The sequence below is a fragment of the Temnothorax nylanderi genome, unplaced genomic scaffold (genome assembly GCF_030848795.1).
Source record: "Temnothorax nylanderi isolate EJ_2023f unplaced genomic scaffold, tnyl_v1.0 TNYL_tig0111_pilon, whole genome shotgun sequence".
Classification (NCBI taxonomy): Eukaryota; Metazoa; Arthropoda; class Insecta; order Hymenoptera; family Formicidae; genus Temnothorax; species Temnothorax nylanderi.
The window spans coordinates 539,131-560,364 of record NW_027249173.1 but is presented as its reverse complement, the minus strand read 5'-3'; the positions used below and the strand labels follow the sequence as shown (position 1 = coordinate 560,364).

General features: G+C 35.9%; 1 protein-coding gene across 1 annotated transcript in view; it reads left to right on the top strand.

Annotated features, from left to right (window-relative positions):
- Window positions 1-907: 907 nt before the first annotated feature.
- The window catches only part of LOC139776081 (UPF0489 protein C5orf22 homolog), a 267,600-nt gene continuing 247,273 nt past the window's right edge, over window positions 908-21,234 (top strand). Inside the window, exon 1 of the mRNA XM_071712547.1 lies at window positions 908-1,030. Coding sequence (XP_071568648.1) covers window positions 995-1,030 — 36 coding nt within the window. The 5' untranslated portion in view covers window positions 908-994. The remainder of the gene's footprint in view (window positions 1,031-21,234) is intronic.

Here is a 21,234-nt window from a genome sequence, read left to right as displayed (position 1 = left end):
TTAATTTTTTTTAATTACCTAAAAGTGATCGAACTTTTGGATGGTAAATGCTATATATGATATTTTTCTTCTTCTTTTTATTTCTCTCGCTCGGTATTCGTCATCGAAAATTCTCAAGAATCCCCTTATGTACCGCGCAGCAATATAATTAAATCGAGATAATGCGGTTTATGATACACAGTACATGTACGGTTATATGTTGCGATTAAATCTTGATATTGGGATAATAGTTACGATAACCATAAATGTTGACCCAAACGTCGGGATCATGGATTTTAATTTATTATTATTATTTATTATTATTTTTTCCCGCAAGAATATTAAAAATAAAAGTATATGAAAACATTCACATAATAATTATTATAATTTTAACTCTTCCATAAAAATTAATATGTTATGAATATTTAATTAATATGAATATTAATAAGATATAGATTTTATATATTTTACGCACTCTTGAAAGATAAATATATGTTTTACTAGACTGTGACTAATTATGAGTTCTTTTATCTAATTTAAATCTACACGGAGAGAATTTTCTCTTAAAATTTACCCTGAAATCATGGTAGTTGTGGGACAACATGTACCACCAAGAATTTTATGTGAGCTATTCTGATTAATATCCACCATAATAAGAAATATTAATATCTATTTCATTAAAATATAAAATATATTCGATTAATTTTACTAAAATATATCTAGGAAATTTCAATAATTTTTCAAAATTTACCAATCTGCATGGTAATTTTTATCACGTTGTTTGTAAAATGTCTTTTGTATATTTTAAAAATTCCTTGGTTGCCAAGTTGTCCCAAGTTTGTAGTGAATTTAAGGGTAAAATATAACAAAAAATTCTCTCCGTGTATCAAACGGAATAGATTTAACGATATTTATTCTTTGCAGATTAACTTGCCCCGAACCATACTTCCTTAGCGAAGGTTTATACGCGACACCAGAAGAACTTGAAAATACTCGCGAGGTCACTCTGCAGGTGATGACCATCGGAACTTTCATCGAAGATGCGGCAAAGGTAAGTGTCTAAATTAGTTAAACATCGTTTCTCTATGACGGGTCACAAAGGTCTGTTAATCTTTTTTACGCGATTTATCTTATTTCTTATAGTTTGTCTATAACAAATACTGTATAAACTAGGTATATCCCCAGTAGCAGAGTGGCGTCAAATGACGTTTTAATGACGTCTAGAGACGTCTCTAGACGTCAATTAGACGTCATCTTGCTACCTAGGATGATTACCGAAAAAATACGAATGTTTTTGATTGAATAGGATTTTTATTAAAATTATTTTCTATTACAGAAAGAATAACGATAACATTTCCAAATATCAACATTTGAAAAAGATATATGAAAAGTAAACGGTTCTTTGCATCATTTGGGCTTGTTCTTAAGATGCGCTTATGAATTTAAAGGACGTCTCATGATATTCGACGAGTATTAAAATCATCTTTTAATCAATAGAATTTGTACGATGCTAGTATTACAACTCGGATCGTCTACGTAATGTTTTCCATTTTTTCCTTGATTCGCGTAAGATTACGTGCTTAGAGACCCTTAAAATTCTTGTCGACCAACGGCTTCACGTCAGCCTTTTTTCATGCGCAGCTCAATAAGCGGTAAATAGGTAAATAAATAAAAATACGACTAATTGCAAAGTGCACGCGGATGCTAGTCCTGCATCCGTCGACCTTTCTTATCTGACGTGGGTGCCGATTAAAATTACGTATAGCTATGCAGGCCCATACCGTGTCGGTATCGCACAGCGCTAGGGCTATCTCGTGGCTTTCTCCTCGGATCGCTAATTAAATGCAACGGCTAATTAGATAACTGATAAAAGGTTATGGCGAGCGGCACGATGTACTTTTGGTCCTCTCTCCGCGCGCGTGTTCTCCTTCACCACATCCGCGCACCACGTCCTTTTTGTCCCCTCTCCCGCAATCCGCCGAGTTCGTTCCGCTGAAATCTGAAACTCCGCTTGAATTCTACGGTCGACGAGGTCCGGCGTGTGACCTTGAGACTTTGGAGGTTTCTCTCGGAATATTTTTGTGCGGAAGACGACTTACGTGGGCAATCTCTCCGTTTAAAGTGTGCCTTGCTTAATAACCAGATGTCTATTTAAATAGGCATCTGATTCTCTATGGATAAACAACACGTTACATAAGTGTATTGTAGCGTAACGCGAGAGCAATATAAGCAATCAAAAGAGTAATGGAAAGTAGTAAAAAAAATACACATCACACGTTACCTTGTACACTGCTGTTTAGGCACGTTCGAGAGGAATGATTTATTACGATAATAAATTTTATTTTGGTTTGGCGGTGCCGTTATTATTGCGGCGTGCGTTAGGGCACCTGAAACACTGATAATCGAGACAGACTTCCTCGAGAAAGTGTTCCCTCGCTGTTTATTCTGTCGCGATAACGAGTCTTGGAACTGGTTCGCATCCAGCTTCGTATGCCTCATTACTTGGCCGAAGGGCTTGGTATTTTATTTACGCGTTTATACCCAGGTACAGTTATTATAATTGCTTGTCGCCCTTGCGTGATTTATGAGGGCTCGGATAAACACTCGCTCTTGAACGGTTACATCCTGCTCCTAATAGCTACCGTGGTGCCGCCTTACACCGGCCGTTACGCGACACTCCCAATAAACGGTGCAAAATCTACGTGTGTCTTTTGCTCTTGTAAATTTTGCAATATATTCTTAATGGCTGGAAGTGGTATTTTGTTACGTAACTTTACAGTACTTGATTTACATAAACCGGATGAATTTAGCTGAAGATTAAAAGCTAACGCGTAATAATAGTAAATATCTTGCAAAGTCCGCGTCGTAATGTTTAACTTCTTTTTTAACGTTTTGCAACTTGTATTTCTACATGGCGTATCAAGATTCAGTGTTATTGGCATACCTATTTATGAGGTGTGAGAAGTTATGCCTCTTCTATTCTTCTCGTATTTCTCGGTTTAAGCGCAATTAGCGCATTTCTGTGAGCTTTACCAAGAAGCGTGTAAGAAGCATACAGGAGCGGATAAAGAAAATACAAGTTGCATAGTGGAGGAGAGTCAACTTCGGCGGACCCGCAGTGGCCTTCCGGGTACATTGAATAATGCATACCGCGCATCTGGGGGCAACGTTGTTGCGCGGATATGGGGACACAACACGGAAGAAACTACCAATTGACATGTCGACAGTTTTACGGGCCAGCAAACTTTCATGCATCATATATTTCGAAATTGAAGAAAGCCACATGCGGGACACACGGTTGCAGTAATGCATTTTAATTAAATCGGTCATTTCTTATTCAAAACACTGCAAATTTGAGAATTATAATAAAATCGTTCTATTAAATTAAAAAATGCGTTTTTAAATGTAAAAAATCTTTTTATACTATATAATATTGAAATATTGACGTTAGATTTAATATGACATCTCCATACAAAATTTCTTTATAAAAACTTTAATTTATTTAACCCTGCAACCGTATACATGCGGGTTCTTTGCGTCCTCGGCATTTTGACTATATTTTTTTTGCAAAGGTTCAACGATTAAATTAACAATTGCAAAATTAATTTTATATTAATACTGTTTAAGCTTATAGTTAAGATCTCAAGGAACACCTATGAATTTTTTCAGAATTTTTGGTAAAGTTTTAGGTTGTTTAATATGCCGCGGACGCAAACGTCCCCACATACCGTTAATGAGTGCCGAAAAAGAGTGTACGATTACAGGGTTAAAATATTTATATGCTTTATATGTTATGAAACCTCTTACTCTCTCTTAAATGTGTATTTTAAATCATATGAGAGAAAAAGAGAGAGTATTATAGTTGGTGACATACTATAGTAAGATGCACGTCCGCGGTGTTAATGTTCTTACAGCCAATTTAAAAGAGATTTTTCCAAGAAAATGTTACTAAATCCACGTTCTATTGCGTTCAGGTGCGAGTAAATGTCTATTTTTATAAACGATCTATCCCAACTGTGTTACACGCACACTTCTCGGTCGCGAAAGATGGTCGGTCAACTCCTAAGCACAGCAGCGAGCATAAATTATTCAGGCGATGTAGCAAAAGCGATTAATTTTATTGGTCGACGTCCCGGATACGGCTCGTCTGTACCCGTCACCGTTGCTTTGTTGCAACGTCCTATCCTATGCCCCGTGTTTCTCGATCATGTGCCAGCCAGACTAACACCTTATTAACGGCGGCGGTGGTTGCGCGAATGCCGGCCGCAGGATAGTTGCGCAAAGTTATTCGCGCGCGCGCGCGAGCGCGAGCGCTTTCAGTGCCGACCAGCTAATATTATCTTACATGTTGAAAATTAATCCGCGAGGTCTATGCGACGTGAAATTTATCGTGAACTAACTCGGAACAAGCGACAATTTAAGTATTCTCTTTGCGAACGATACCAGAATTAACATTTCGTTACGGTTCGATCATAATTTCAATGACATAGTTTAGCCGATTTCGAAAGAATAAGTAGAAGGGACATTATTTATAATGGTGTTACGTTCAACACTCTGTTACTGTTGTTATTATTATTATTATTATTATTATTATTAACCATGATATTAAATTTCTCTCTTGGCCTGGTTTAATTTGCAATTCGTATCTTTTAATTGACATCTCACGCCATAAAATTGAATCATGGTATTAATATTAACATTTTGAGTAGTTATTTGCAAGTCAAAACAGTTGTGCTAATAGTTTTAGAAATTTGTTTTGTAACCGTGTAGTTGTTTTACGTGGAATATAAAAATCCGATGGACTTGCCTTTCAAATTCGAACGGCTCACATAGTTTAGCAACATGTTTCAGTAGTGAAAGATGATGTGATCTTTTTGGGTTATATTACAAGGAGAAATTGACACCACAGAAAATATACCGACCATGGTTTTTATGTCTTTCATTCTGAAGACGCGGATGATGGCGACTCACCTTTCCCAATCCGGGTTTGCCGTTCAATTCTTTTCATTCCTAAAAAAAACCGCTCGGCCACACACCATAGATAGCTTTAGCAACGTCCACGGTATCTCGATGATTTCCCGGTAACCATGAGGTCGACACTTATATCAGGACATGTTTGGACGATGAGAAAACCGCGAACACAGACACAGAAAAGGAACTTCGCTGCAAAAGACCTTGAGCATTTAAGTTTATGCGTACACCTGCATGCACGTACCACGATTCTTTCGTCCACAGACAGATCGCATTATATTCCGTACTGAATAGAAAAAGCGTCTATACTCTCGTGTTTCTAACGTTTGTATTATTTGTGTATTTAGATTTAGCCGTTGGAACATGAATTGCATGTTATGCTTTCTACATTTTTTTCGTTAAGTATATGTTTGAAAGATTTGCATTACATTGCTATATGCTCATAATAGTCTTAACCAGCCATATACTATTAAAAGCTCAACATTAATAAGTTTTTGACACTTTGTATATAATATTGCTATTAATATGTACATAAAATTTAGAATTTTGACTTACAGTTTTTAAATACTTAATGGATGTGCTTTATGCGTGGTATAAATTTCAGTACCTCTTGCGGTATAAAAATCGAGATACTGAGCATCAAAGTTTCAACTTTTACTAAATTTTGGTATAAAATTTGAAACTTTAAGGCTCAGTATCTCGATTTTTATACCGCAAGAGGTATACTGAAATTTATATTACGCATAAAGCGCACCTAAATTAACGTATATTCACAGTTTCAAGAAAATCTATAGAATTTCGATTTTCTCTAGTATAAGGACCGGTGAACGTCCTTAATGTTACAATATATTTATGATAAATTTTATCAAAAATATTTTCTTTTATATATGTTGAGAGTTTTAAATATAAAACCATCACAGAATATAAAATAAACAGCAACACTCATAATCTGTGTCATTTGGTTTTGACAGTCATAGTTATGATAATATTCAGAAATACTAAATGCATCTTAAAATGAATGATCTATTTTGATAAATATTTTATACACATTTATATAGCCATCATATTTTCTTATTTTTTCATGTGATATCAATTTTTCCATTGTATTATAATCTAAAGATGATGCACCGAATTAACATTTTCAGTATAACAATCATTCAAATGTTATTTTTCTTTATCGGACATTTTCCGTGATAAATTATCGAATAAATCACGTTGCGTTGCAATAAACGATTTAGTTACTATTATCTTGAAAGTCGCCACGTGTATCTGTTTGTTACAGATATAACGATAGAAAAATAATCTATTATCTGCCACACTATTTTTGTTTGTTTTTTCTTGTATTGTATAAACAGTGTTATAGATATTGACATCTATGACGCGACACCACGTGAGTCTTGAATAAGTGTCGGAACAATGAGCATGAATGAGCCGATTATTAGACAGGTATTCGGTTACTACGGTCTCGAAGAACCATAGGTCAGCACTACTGTCGGCACTGTCAGCGATTTCAGCTGAAGTTACCAAATGGACAGACATGCTGACACCGTTGCTGAATCATGTCGAGCATAGTTCAGTCGAATGGTAGTCACCGATCATAAATTAGTTTAGATCTTATGTCTTCGCCCCGTAAAATATACATTTGATAATAACCCAGCGTTTTTTTTTCGACTGGCAAAAATAAATTTCTCTGCTTAACATGCACCATTTCTTGAGAACCGGTTGAGACTTTCTATCGAATCACGCCCGTTACTATTTATAAACGTCGATCTTAAATACGTAAATATATAAATGACTGTGTATTTTTAATGCGCGGAAATTTTTCATTGAATCTCAGATTCTCTGCATTTAAGTATCGCTAAATTATTGTTCAACGTAGAACGTCATATAAATCGATTTTGTAGAAAATAGTCGTGGCTTCACTACAAAAGAACATCGAAAACGAGATTTTTAAATTAAAATATGCGGCATAAAAAGAATAAAATACATGATACTTTATAGATTCGCAATATTAAATTTTATAAATAAAATTAAATTGGTTAATAATTAATTGCTGATTATTTAAACATTTTATATCTAGTATTTGTATAACTGATAGATGAATTGACGTATCACTTTAAAGAGAGGCTGAAATGGATAATATATTAAGGATAACGATAACTACCGTAAGGATAACAAGTCGTTACTTACTGATGACAAATTGTCACTTATTTAGCAAAAATTCTTCGTATATATTTTTATTTTATTATAATCTTCTAATTATAGACGGATAAACATTTCACGTAAATGATATATATCCTGAGATACCTGACGATTTACATGTCGATTTCGTTTCTATTCCTTGATTTCTCGAGCGGATTGATATAACATTTAATTGCTTGATGTCAGTACTAATTAGATATTGTGCCATGGTAAACGACATTATAATTTATTGTAATAATCAAGATTTCTCGGTGAATACACCGCCGTATTTTCAATACTTTACGACAGTCTTGCCGCAATCATGGCGCAACGCCACACATCGCGCGTACAAAATATTTCTCCAGAGATATGCGTGCGTGTCCGTAAACGAATACCTTAACGTAATGATGGGATCCATGACAATCTTATTCTCTTTACATTGGCTTATACTCGAGAGAGATTATAAAAATGCCTTAATTTCTTCTACGTATGTTTATACGAGTAGAATGACAATCGCATTCCAATCATTAATATAATTAATGTAATTGATCTATAGTATCTATACTAACAGAAAAAGTTTTTATTTTTTATTTGTTTAAAACAACATTAATTAGGGAACACGACTGAACGAATCTATTAAAAATTTTAGCAGTAAAGGCAGTTTATTCTCTCGTAGCTACTCCGTTAATAATACTTCCGATAATTAATATTAATTATTCTTGTTTATATATTAGAAATGGTATACATTAAAAACATCTATACGAAACATAGATAATTCTCAACCAGTTTTAAATATCAGAGCTTATAAGATATTTTTCCGTCAATGTGAATAAAGATTCGTACTCATTATACCGTAATTACAAGAGGGCTACGTCGCGCATCCTCATGACATTCGCGATCAATTCCTTTTTGATGGGAGCTGAATAGTTCTCGTTGGAATTTATTCACGGCTTAGCTAAGCAATCTGCGACAATAGACGTGACAACGATGCGAATTGCGTTCCTGCGCTGCGAGCGTATTTGTCAGTGACATTTCGAACGATTCATCACGACTGCCAATTCGATTACATCAACATGCAGCGGTAACTGCTGTCGACGCAGAAGACCTAATAAATGACAAGATGTAGGCGTGTTTTCGACGCTGATGACGATAATCTTGACGGTATGGTGAAAGATCGCAGTGCAGTTGGTTACGCGGCCGTTACCCAAGACCGATCAAGGATCACTTTAATGTTAGCCTGAGCGTCACACGCAATGATTCTGCGCTTTATACATATAATTTCATGGGCCTTTTCATATTTATCCTTGCGGAAATGCAATGTCGTAATCAATTTATTTATGATCGTAACTTTGCCATTAGTGTCGTTGTAATAAAAGCCTGGGTTACCGCTCAATCAATGTACGATGACTAAACAATCAGAATTGTCTCACGAATATCATTTAACATATATCTCAGATCTGAGAATATAACTTTTTTAAAGATTAAGGATTTTAGAAGCTGATTTTATGAAAATAAGGATCTTTGAATCCTATGACTCTTTCTTTCTCTCTCTCACAGTAAGAACACATTTAATAAGAATACATTTTTATGAACTGTTGCATAATAACTTTGATGCTTCTAGCTTTTTTAGATTTAAGTTCTCTAACTGGATAAAAAATTTTGGGTTATATATATGCAAGAAGATAAATGCCTGCAATTTCAATTAAGGCTTAGAGCTTATCCGCGGCGAAATATTTCTCCCGGCCTATCGTGCGAGGAAATACTCTCCAATTACGATATCTCCTTTTCACATCCACCTGCGGATTCGCGGATAGCCCGCGCGAGTCGTAAGCTACGTATACGCATATGCATGCGGCGTGGCGGCGACATGAGGGAGCCATTACCAGAGCGTATGTCCGGCTTAATTGTACGGCAGGAATGCAGCCGCGCGGTCACACAATGGGCTGCTCTTCGATATTTATAAGGGGTCAGTCTGTGATATACGCCACGTCGTGATAAGTATGAACGGTCCGCCAGACGTGTGTCGTGATAGAGCATACTTAAAGCCGAGCGTTATACGATGAAACCGATGGGCGATGCTGTGCCGTGAACACTGCAAGGATATATTATCTATAGAAGATGACCCTTATGATGGACATCCTCCTACATTATATTCTTAATTTTGAAAATTTGTTATTCCTCATATTCATCATATCAAATAACAATATAATTATTAGTAACTTTTTTATCATACATCTTGTGCTATAACATACAAACTATTTAATATATTATTTTTAATTTTTATTGTCGAATTGCAATTGTTTAAAAGAAAATATATTGTCTTAATATTTATTTATAATTACTTTGGCACATCATTCTTGCAACTTTTAAGAATTGCAAAAGGCGTTGCGCTGCAATGTTATGTTTCGTGTGAATTAATGAATAAAATATACGAACTAATGAGAGATTACATTTATCATTTTAATTTACATTTTAGTTTCTTGACGAATTTGAACCCAATTTACATTGTTTCTATAAAACTAGAGACGGTGTTATGTTATACAAATTATGTCCCCCAAGAATCTGCTCCCTCTCGCTTGTCGATAAAGCTTGTTGAACCTCCTTTTGTATCAACTAAATTCACAATTATCAACGTACGTTCGTAGACGTATCGATAACTATTAGGGCCAAAGCACATATGACAGTCGTAGTCGTGGACGTAAGTAGTAACGCACAAGCTTTGGCGTATCCTGATTTGTCAGGTCGAGGACTACGACCGTCGTATATCGCTACGCCATCCATGTTATGTGCTTTGGCCCTTACGCGTACATTAAACATAACCGTTCCATTCGAGTAAGTTTCTTGTCTGTAACTACGTAACGCAGCGCCGTCGTCGTCGTTGTCATCACCATCATCATCGTCATTATCAACATTATCATCATCATTATCATCGTCATCGTCATCGTCATCGTTAACGTCGTCGTCGTCGTCGTCGTCGTCGTCGTCGGCGTCGTCGTCGTCGTCGTCGTCGTCGTCGTCGTCGTCGTCGTCGTCATCTCGTAGAAGGCGTTTCACGATTTCGTGTTCGCCGTTCAACTCGGGTCAAAGTTCAAATCGAGGCGGACGAGATAGCAACGGCGACGTCGATAAATCGCCGCGGTGAACCGCGATAAACGTTCGTGGCTCCCTCCTCGGCTTCTCCGTGTTTCTCTTCTTTTTCCTCAGTATCGTACACGTACAGACCACAGATTTGGTAAACAAATTATTCTCAATGCAAAAGTCCTTTCAAGGCTTCCATGGGAAACGGGCGATTATGCTCTAGTAGACGCTCGTTTAAACTGCGGTCTGCAGAGATAATGATTTCGCGAGATAATGCAAGCCGACGAGAAATAAGACTCGCAATTTAGACGATTGCGGTGAGCGATTTGTATGAAACACATTGTATGTAAAATGATGTTGACGTCGTCCGAATAGAGGTTACACATGAAATATTATTACATATTTTATGAAGGACTATTATTAGTTTTTTTAAGCATTAATAATATGAATATTACGTAATTACATAAAATATCTCAGTTGAAATTTTAAAAGATTAATCAAAGACCAGAGCATATAGTTTGTTTTTTAACTACTGCTTTTGTTGTTACCAAGCAATTAATATTAATTATTGTACTTGGCGATAATGAAGACAGGAGATATAGCTCTCAAAGGGTGTCTCAAGTAACTAATACACACACGAATTGTGCCAATCTGTCCTTACTCCCAAACCACTCCCCACCTCCACCATATCCTACTTCCATTTTATCCCTCACACATATATGTATCACCTGCCACCCCCTTCTCCATACACGGATATAGTCAAACTGATAAAGCCAGTAAATAGACCTTTTTAAACCCTACAACTTTTATCTGAAATATTTTTTTATAAAACTTACATTTTTCGAGATATTTTGCCGTCCCGGAATTTTTTATATACCCTATATTCGCCAAATTTTTTCAATTTCGTTCCAATACGTTTCGTTATTATACCGAGGAACATGAAAAAAGCAGCATAGGCGAAAAATGTTTTATCGTTATTATACTCTTTACTGAACTTAAAAAGCTATAAACGACGACATGTGACACTCACATGAATAAAAACACGAGGTTTTAACAAAGGCGCCCTACGGTATATTGTTACACAGAGATCTATCCGCGGTTTTTAGTTTTCGTTTTTGTTTTACCGTTTCTTTATATGGCATCTTGTTTATCCGGCTTCTCTTCTCTTTAGTGCAAATATAGCGTAGCTTTTTAGTTGTCTATTCTATAGGAATATATAAAGCTTCTTTTATTAAAAACAATTTAAAATAATCAAACAAGAAAGAGACAGAAATGTATTGCTAATTTTATAAAATAATAGTAAATCTCAGAAATATCTGTTTAATAATTATTATAGAGAAAGAAAGTTAAATATACTTCCATAAATTTATCTTGATAAATTAAGATTAGCATTAGTGCGAATTATAATCTTATTTCGTTAAACGTAAAAGAGATGAATTATGTATTACTGTAATTTTATTAACCACTCTATTATTCATAATATGACTTCTTGATAACCGCTTGATAAAGGTTTTATCCCATGGCTATCCCGCAGCGCGAGAGAAAGGCCGACATTTAAGAAAGGGAACTCGGCAAATGTGGTACGCTCGTGGATTACGAGGGCGAATGCAAATGGATTAATATATCACGCGGGGCAGTTATGCTGGGTGTACCAGTAATTCTCGCGGAAAGCCTATGAAAGATCGGTTCCTTTCGGCGCTCTCTAACGAGCGGAAATTTCCCGAAGTGGGTGCTAACAGTATCGTTTCTTCCGTGGCGTGCGGCTTTCACGCGAATGTGAAAACGAGCGTGCGGACTCGCATACGCGGCGTGCATACACACACGCGCATCACGCACACCAGCACGCGAACCAGCACGAGAAACGCGGATGTGCGGAAGGCGGCGTGACATATTTTCCACTCTTTCGCCTCTGTGAATTTAACGCGCTCTCGACTCCCCACCTAGCTCGGTGCCGACCCCGCGCGAAAATGACTTTATCATTCATGAGATGCAAAATGCATTAGGAAGTCTGGAAAAATACCGAGCAATTAGCCGTAAATCAAAATCGCGCTACCGAGTACTTGTACTTAATGCCACCTGTCTGCGATTTACACACGGCTGTAGCGCCGGCGTTTCGGTGGAATTTACGGTACCCCGAAGTTTTGCGCGCGAAGAAACGTTCGACATTTACTTTTCGCGGGCGCGCGTTTGCTGAAATTAATCGACATGAATATCGTTATACGAATAAACAGCTGAGAAAATTTTCCGAGTTGAGTGATTTAGCACTCGCTAAGTATTCCACTCATCATACATAAATATTAATTGATTTAAAATTATGTTATAAAATGACAGTGAAGACGAACTAACCGACGTTTAACATACTAAGTTAGAATACTTTGTTTCTTTCAAAAGATCTTAGTTTTCGTGGTAGATATGAGCGATTAAAGCTTAAATAGTATAACGAAAAGAATTTTTAAAAACTTTTACGGTTATTTCAAAGATTAAATAGGTTGATGTTGGACTGCTCGAAAGCCTGCTTCCTACTATTTAATATTGAAATTAAATTTATTTACTGTTACAAAACGAAGTTATCGTATTAATGCCGTTTAATAAACCAACCCGAGAACTCATACATAAGACAGTGTTTTATGGATTATTTATGTATAATAGATGCTCATGAGCGCAAGTAACACGTTGTCGGTAATTAAAAATATTTTTCTTAGCGGGCAGGTGATAAGATCTGTGATTTTGCATCAGCATCGGCAAGTGCATCTATTTAAAGATTCTTTCGAATCTGAGATAGACGCATGAACATCGTCTTTTGTGTGTGTTTGTGTGTGTGTGTGTAAATATAATTGATCCGATATAACGCGACACGACACGACGCGATGCGATGCAATGCAATGCAGCGAAAAAATGCCAACAATTTTGTTGCTACGACAAGATCAGCTTTCCGTGACCAAATCCAACCGGACACATCAGAGTAAACAGGAAACACTCGACTACCCATAAATGCTTATCGATGCACTGGATATATTTCTGCGTGACATTCAATTTTCCGCTACAACACTTCGTTATGGTGATCAATCGCGCGAAGATACCTGTTGTAACTGTAATGCAAAGTGTAAATAATTACAACTATTTTCATTTGCGTTGAATATTTGTTGTGATAAAGGCTGCGTTTCGATATTCACTGCTAGTACTGAAAATCTATAGTGTATGTGACGTAAACTGGCAGTAAATATTAAAAAACGCAGTCATAATCATCCATATGAGATAATATATTTTAAAAATGTAATATATGTATATCCTTAGTTATTAGATTAAATTGGAATGAATCTTCGTTACTTATAAATTTAGAAATATAAAGTAAAAACTTGGACTTGTAAATAAATTTGATACACTGTTGGAAAATTTTTGTAGGTTTGTTAAAAAAGGTCCTTGTTAAAATTTTTGTGTAAAATAATCAACACATACATGTGTAGATTTAACATATGCCTGCTATGTTAATTGAACTTAACAAATTTAAAATGTAAAATTATTAAAATAATTTAAAGAATATGTTAAAGTAACACAATTTGAACGTATTTATTAAATGTGTTGAAATTTACAGAAAAAGAATGTTGATTTTACTCTATAACAGAAGTGGGAATAAAAATTTACAGAAAAAGAGTGTTGATTTTATCTTACAATCTTAACTTCAACATAAAACTTATGTTAATTGTACACATAATTAACCTTAAATTACGATCAGAATTACATTTCTTTTCTGTTGAAATATTTTAACATAGTATCGGTGTTACTATTTAACACATCCATATTATGTTAAATTAACACAAAAATTTGAGTGGACCGTTTGGGACATGCGATTTATGTTATATTTAACACAAATTTTCCAACAGTGTATGTATATACGCAGCATATATATGTATATTTATAAATTTAAACTATTTAAACTTATTTATAAATTTATTTATTAGAGGAAAGTCCCTATTATGAGACAGGATCCTAATATGAGATATGTTAAGCTAAAAGGCTCTATATAGGTCCCATCTGTTGATCCCACCATGAAAAAACCCCGCCATTTTATATTAGGATCTTATCTCATAATAGGGGACTTTCCTAAATACTTTTAAAAGAATCAATGGTACATGTAATTATTCTGACTACCATTATTTATACCTAAAATAAAAAAATAATATCAATAGAAATTTAAATATGTTAAGTCAAAATAGAAATGTCTGTCATTAATCAATGATAATAATTTAATAATATATAATTATAATTAAATTAACTTATATAAGCATTACAAGTACTTTTAATTCGCATAATAATAATTAAACGATATTTTATAAATATTTTCTATCTATCAAATGACTTATAGGAAAAATTGTCCCTCTCTCTCTCTTTCTCTCTCTCTCTCTCTCTCTCTCTCTCTCTCTCTCTCTCTCTCTCTCTCTCTCTCTCTCTCTCTCTCTCTCTCTCTCTCTCTCTCTCTCTCTCTCTCTCTCTCTCTCTCTCTCTCTCTCTCTCTCTCTCTCTCTCTCTCTCTCTCTCTCTCTCTCTTAATGATCAAGTGAGATATGTTGAACTGATAGAATCAAACTCAGTCTGATTATTTACATCTAATTATTCAAGCTCGTGAGTTAATTAAAATCAATGTATCTCGCACATACAAGATGCATTCTGCAATATTTGCGTGCTAATGATACGTGTAGTTTCCATTTATATGTATATTTATGTGCACTGTTTTTCAAAACATGTAACTTTCATTGGCGCCTTGATTGCAAAATTATTAATGCTATCGGCTATCGCTTCGAATTCGATAGCGCAACCTTTGCGCGATTCAGCACCGACGAGTCTCTTTCTGAAAACATAGATCGTTATTAATAAGCTACTAAGCGTCACATTTCGAAAAAATCTCGATCGTACGTTCGACAAATAGAAGTTATATCCAATAAATTTATAGAAGATTGATTTTATCTTTGACGAATTATTATTGAGTTTTTGACATAGTGTTATACATATAATATTGAGATTAAAAACTACTTCCCAACTACAACAAATTCTTATTGATCAAAAATATACTTATCGTTTAAAGTTTAGATCTAATTTTTCAAAATTGATGTAAAAATTCGTAATTAGAGTTACGAGTTGCTCTCATCTTTCTTGATTTACTAAAAGATAAATCAATGTATTATAGTGTATCTAACTTATACTCAATTCTTATAAAATGACGATGATGCACTTGGATGCATGAGTCTGTATTTAAATATTACATCTAATATAACATTAAAATAAATATAATATCCAAATTTAAAAAAATCTCCTATTTATATTTAATATAATATTGTTATCTTGAGAAATACGTGAAAGTCAAGTCGTGTTTAGCCGGGATCAAGCTATTCAAAAATGATATTTCTAGAATATAATGTTCAATTTATCTATGGCAAAATATTCAGACAAAGCGTAAAATCACGGTGTCTTGTATTTACCAGTGCAGTGTACTGTTCCATGTGGTACGTTACGAAGTTTACTATAACATGAAGATATAACAGCCTTAAGGCTACCGGCATTAATAAATAAAGACTCGCTATAGGGTCTGACTCGCTAACGTCTGCTCATTGCGATTGAATCCTCTGTTAATGTCAAACAGTCTCGCTGTTCGGCACAACGTGACGAATTTAATGACATTCCGTGGCCAACGAGATTTGCACATAATTCCTCTGGCGGTGCATATGGCGGTGTCGATAACGGTACAGGCTGCCGCAATCATACCAGCAGATAAGTCTAAACTCTCGTACGGTTTCTCTCTTTATGCCTTAACCTGTATCTGTATTTTACATCTCGCCAGTAGTAGCTCGACGATAAATCAGTTAAGCGATACGACGGAGGTAAACTTCCAATAATAATGACTAGTCAACAATTTTTTACAACGGATCGAAATAGACTGGGCGTATGATTTTTACATGCGATTTCGCAAAGCGTACCGCTATGATTAACATTTGAAAAAAATTGTTTTCAATAAACATTAAACAACTATCCGTCTTATTTAAGACGAGAGCTATTCACACGAATAATGATTTTAAAGATATGCTGCATTCGTCTGATGAAATACAGACCAATCTATTGAGAATTCAAAATAGCTGGTACAATTTGTAATATTTGCGGGCTATGACGAACTAGACGAACCTTAAACGTATTTTATATATATCTTTTTAAGTATTTTTTAAATATATTTTTTGATCACTAAAGGGGGAAGAGAGCGAAATTTAGTATTTAATTAAATTTAAAAATTTCTTTGCATATTTTAAAATCACATTTTAAAATTTTATTTAATCCTAAAATTAGAGACAGATATAATTTTTTCTAATATTCTTAAATATTCCTCAAATATTCCCAAATTTGTTAATAACTTACAGAAAATACTGAATATATTATACTCAGTTTCTTAATAAAGAGATTGTTATGCAATGTTTCTATAATACATACACAAATATACATGTATTTAATTTTAATATGACATATGCAGCTGCGAAGTTTCATATGGATTCTTAAACTTGAATTTTTAACCGAGACTGTTGCATCCGACTATACGCAGTAATGCTTCTAGTAAATAACCGTCCCCATATTGTTGTTGCGCGAGGCACCGTTTGACAGCATCAAAGAAAATGCAAGAGAATCGAGAGAAGAATTATTACTCACGTACTACGAGAATCGTTTCATTATCAACTCGTAAAGAGGCAAACGTGCATTGTGTGCTAAACACCGGTAACGTGGCCGAACCCCCCAGAGAGTGGCACCGCGGTGAACCTCACCTTCAAGCCGATCCATGGTTTATACTGTTGTCCAGTATATTGCCAAGCGGCGCCAACTAAGCACAGCAGCTGGTTCCTTTATGTTCATTTAAATAATAATCTTGCCACATTATACTCGAGCGTGGTCGATCATACAAATTTAAATATTCTTTGGGGAAAAAAATTAAAATCCATATACATACTCGTATATACGAGAAAAAAATGAATTTTGGTTTATACAAGTCATAATACTGTTTCTTTTGAATTTGACCATTGAAGATTATAGAAAAATTTAGTCCAAAATTTAAAATTAAAAAAAAAGAGATTAAAACTATATGAAGATATAAAAGTTTTAAATTATGAATTAGAACCGTATGGAAATCTGTCTATAAAATAATTAATTTAGAAAACATTTGATGTCCTCTTATGGAATTTTTTCATATATAACTTTTATTCTTTATACCATGTACATACCGTGTACTATTTTTCACTTTCATACAGATATCAAAGGATTGAAAATTCTTGATACTGGGATATTTCTATTCTCCGTGCAACACCATGCGGATAATTAGTAAGCGGTTCATTGTTCGTCTGTCGGCGTACGCATAAAATCTCTTTTTCCACCGTGTTCGTATACGATAAAATCTTTATTCCCCATAAGCAGAAGAAGCAGAAAATGGCTGGCACCGCCATGTCTCATCTTCGGATCGCTTCACGCTCGACGAGCACCATCAAGAGGCCTGAGGCTCGCTCGAATCATTCCCATACCAATAACATACACACGTACATACATTCGCATACATAAAGTGAGTTATTAAACAATTATAATCGCATCTAAGGACTAGCATTTACCTCTCGATTTGACGCACCGATAACCGGTATGAAGGAAGATTCCGCCTAAGAATTGAAAGGAAGGAAGGATATACGAGATATAACTTTGCCTTATCCCTTCCTATTATCTTCACTACTGATTAATGAGTAAAATTGATAGTCAATAACACAATAAAGTAAAATAAGGAAAGGAAATGATTTAATAATCTCCTCAAATGAAGCAAAAAGAACTTTTATTAAACGATTTATAAATGATAAATTTTTACAATATGAAAGAGTCTTCTTCATATTAGATACTAAATGTTTTTCTAGTTTTCAAGAAATACAAGGGTAAGTTAAATTTAAATCGCTCGGACGTACACGCGCATTTTAATATAAGTTTATTCATCATATCACATCATGTCGGCCTGATCCAAAATCACAAAGACAGCATACTGTCCTGACCTTTAGGTACGCCATTATGAAAGAGAAGAGTCTAATGGAAATCCGCTAATGGAGGACCGGGCGGCGACCTTTCGAAAACAATCGATCGCCATCCACAGCGGTCCCGGTTGTGTCTCAGGAACGAGCCTTCCGAGTGAAAGTCCCCGTAGCATTGGTAGCATTCTGTCGTTTCTTCACCGATATGTACCGCGCAGCGTGCTAACGGCGAAGTAGGTCAGCTGCAGACATTGCACCACCTTCCTTCCACTATATCAGACTCCGTTTCGTATCTCGGGGTTCTGGTTAAAACGCGGTGCACGCCGGCATTTGTTGATTAATCGCGGCGAGCTTCCTGTCTCCCGCCAGTCCCGCCAAGGAAGCTCTTTTTTTATCCCCCTCTTTCCCCCCCCCCCTCCGCGCTCAACGGCCACATCTGACGATTACGCGTTTCTGCGAGAATTTACGGTGCTTCCAATTTGATTGTGTAACACGCAATTAGTAGCTTCGGAACGCTTTCTATTTCTAACACTGAAAGAGTGCTCGTTAGTTATTCTCGGCGATCAAGCGCCGCGCAAAGTTATTTCATTGCAAATTAATGACCATGTAGCGATATTGCAACACCTGTGCCGAGTTGGTCGAACGCACATCCAGCCTTGCGAATCACACGCGCGGACGCGACTTATCTCTCCCTCATTCATTCTGGTACTACACGTTGCCTTACGAAAACCATTTAAAAGAGCACCATGCACGTCGCGCTTCGAAAAGATTCCGCTCCGCTTTAGAACGCTAGATAGAGGAGATTCCGTTCTTATCCGATCTCCGAGGGAGCTGGTACGCCGTGAGCGCGGTAGTTAAACTTAACTAACGACTCCATTAAAGCATCCGCACCTAGTCTAACAAAACTCACGATCGGCTCGATGCATCGCAACGAAAGCGATGCGACGCGCGTCCGCCGATCGGAGATCCGTTCACCATCGGTTATTGGTACCGGAAGTGAGTGCACAGAAATCTCCAACGGCAACCAGAATGACGCGAGGTCATGGGTGATCGATGGCTCGGCCGATTGATGCCACGACGATTGATCATCTGACTCAGGGAGTTTGTTTTTCTCCCGTCGCCGATGTCGTTTGACCGGTATTCAGTGGCAGGTACGCGCGGGTACCGGACGTATATCTGAAATAATATCTTCCTCCAGCATTATACCTCGTCGATAATTTTTTGTATTCGACGAAGTGAAGACAGTATTAGGAATTATTATTTATTAAATGCATTTCTTTATATTTTCATTTTATCTTCAAATGGACCTGCCATCGAGTTGCTAATGTGATTCATCTAATTAATATTTATTAAGGAAACGCGCAGTTATGTTTTTGTACCTGCAGTAATTTAATGTACATTTAAACCCGGATACCATGAAAACACTACGACAAATACAGTTGCCGACACAAGCCTCACTATATCTTGCTATAAGAAAAACATTAGAAACAAGTAAGAGAGCGTCTGAAACCTCGACTTCAATCATCCGAAACACTCGCTGTCATACATTTGTCTTTCTGAGTGAAGAGATTTAAGGTGTTTCGTGCCACGGATCGGTCGTGAACACGAGACTATTTCTTACAGTAATAAAGGTTCTTCCTGAGTATAACACCACTGATTGTGAGTAACTGCATCTCCACTACTATATTACACGATCAGGGTATTCCGCCCTGGGAGAGCACGGCGGGATCTTCCTGGACCCGAAGGTGGCGGGTCATCGTATTATACGAGAAAGACTTTCTACTTCTGTACTACACCGACCCGGTCCGCGCGCGATCTCTTCCTGCACGATGTAGATTACCCGGTGAGCATCTCTCCTTACAACGAGATACCAGCCAAGCGATAAGCTACCGTGCAACTTTCTTGGTGCCTTACCACGCTCCGCGATATCGCGCGCTCTTTCGGCATGATTTCACCTCGACTCCTCTCGGATGCCTTTATGCAAATGCACGCGTGCAAGAAAATTCTGTTAACAAAGCCTGCCACTATCGCGCCGGCAGTTTTTCCGCATTCTTATAGAGTGCGGAACTTATCCCTCGGGTTATTTTTTCGCGACCTGAGAAAATTATGTTGCTAGAGAAGTAAACATAAAAATAATACTTTAGGATCTTTGCCTTTATAAAAAGGAATCTTAAAGGTTTACTTTTAGTATGAATTGCATACGATAACAAACATAGTGTTAGTCAAAACTTCATAAAAAAAACAAAAATTCATATTTTTAGATTTTTTGTATAAGAAAACATACTTACATATCGTTCATTAACATAATAGTTGCTTTCCGTTTACACTCAAGTGATCTGAGTCACTCAGTTATGTGAGTATTTTATACTCAGGTAAGATATGTCATTTTGTATTTACCTGCTTATTTTGGTGACAAAGCTATCGCATAATAATACAGATTCATAGCCTCACTTTTAATGTGAGTCTATTAGATCTCGATATTAGGTCTCGATTGTGGATAAAAACTCAGTCGAATCTCACTTGCTAGCATGCAAAAAGAACGTGCATTCAACTGAGTTATGACGTCACAAGTGAGAATTATCTGAGTTTTGATGTAAATGGAAAGCAACTAATAATTGCGAATAAACAAAAAATTACATAGTGGGATTGAATTTAAAAATGTGTAACTTCTATATAAATTATAATGATTAAAAGTATCTATATAAAAGAGTGTTTACTTTATAATAACCGGAAGAGTTTTTAAGGAAATTAAGGAGGAGAGTGAACATGAATTAGTAAAAGAATTTTTAATTTTAAATTTTATTTAGAGTTACATTTACCCTCCAAACTTTACTTTATAAGAACATATAATTTTTATTTAAAGATATTACTTAAACAGGCTTAAGTACAATGCTCCTCAGCTTCTTTCAAATAATATCTGTTAATTTTAATACTTTGGCATCAAGCCATAATTTAATTACTATCTCAGTTCGTGTTATGACCGTTATGTTGCAAACCC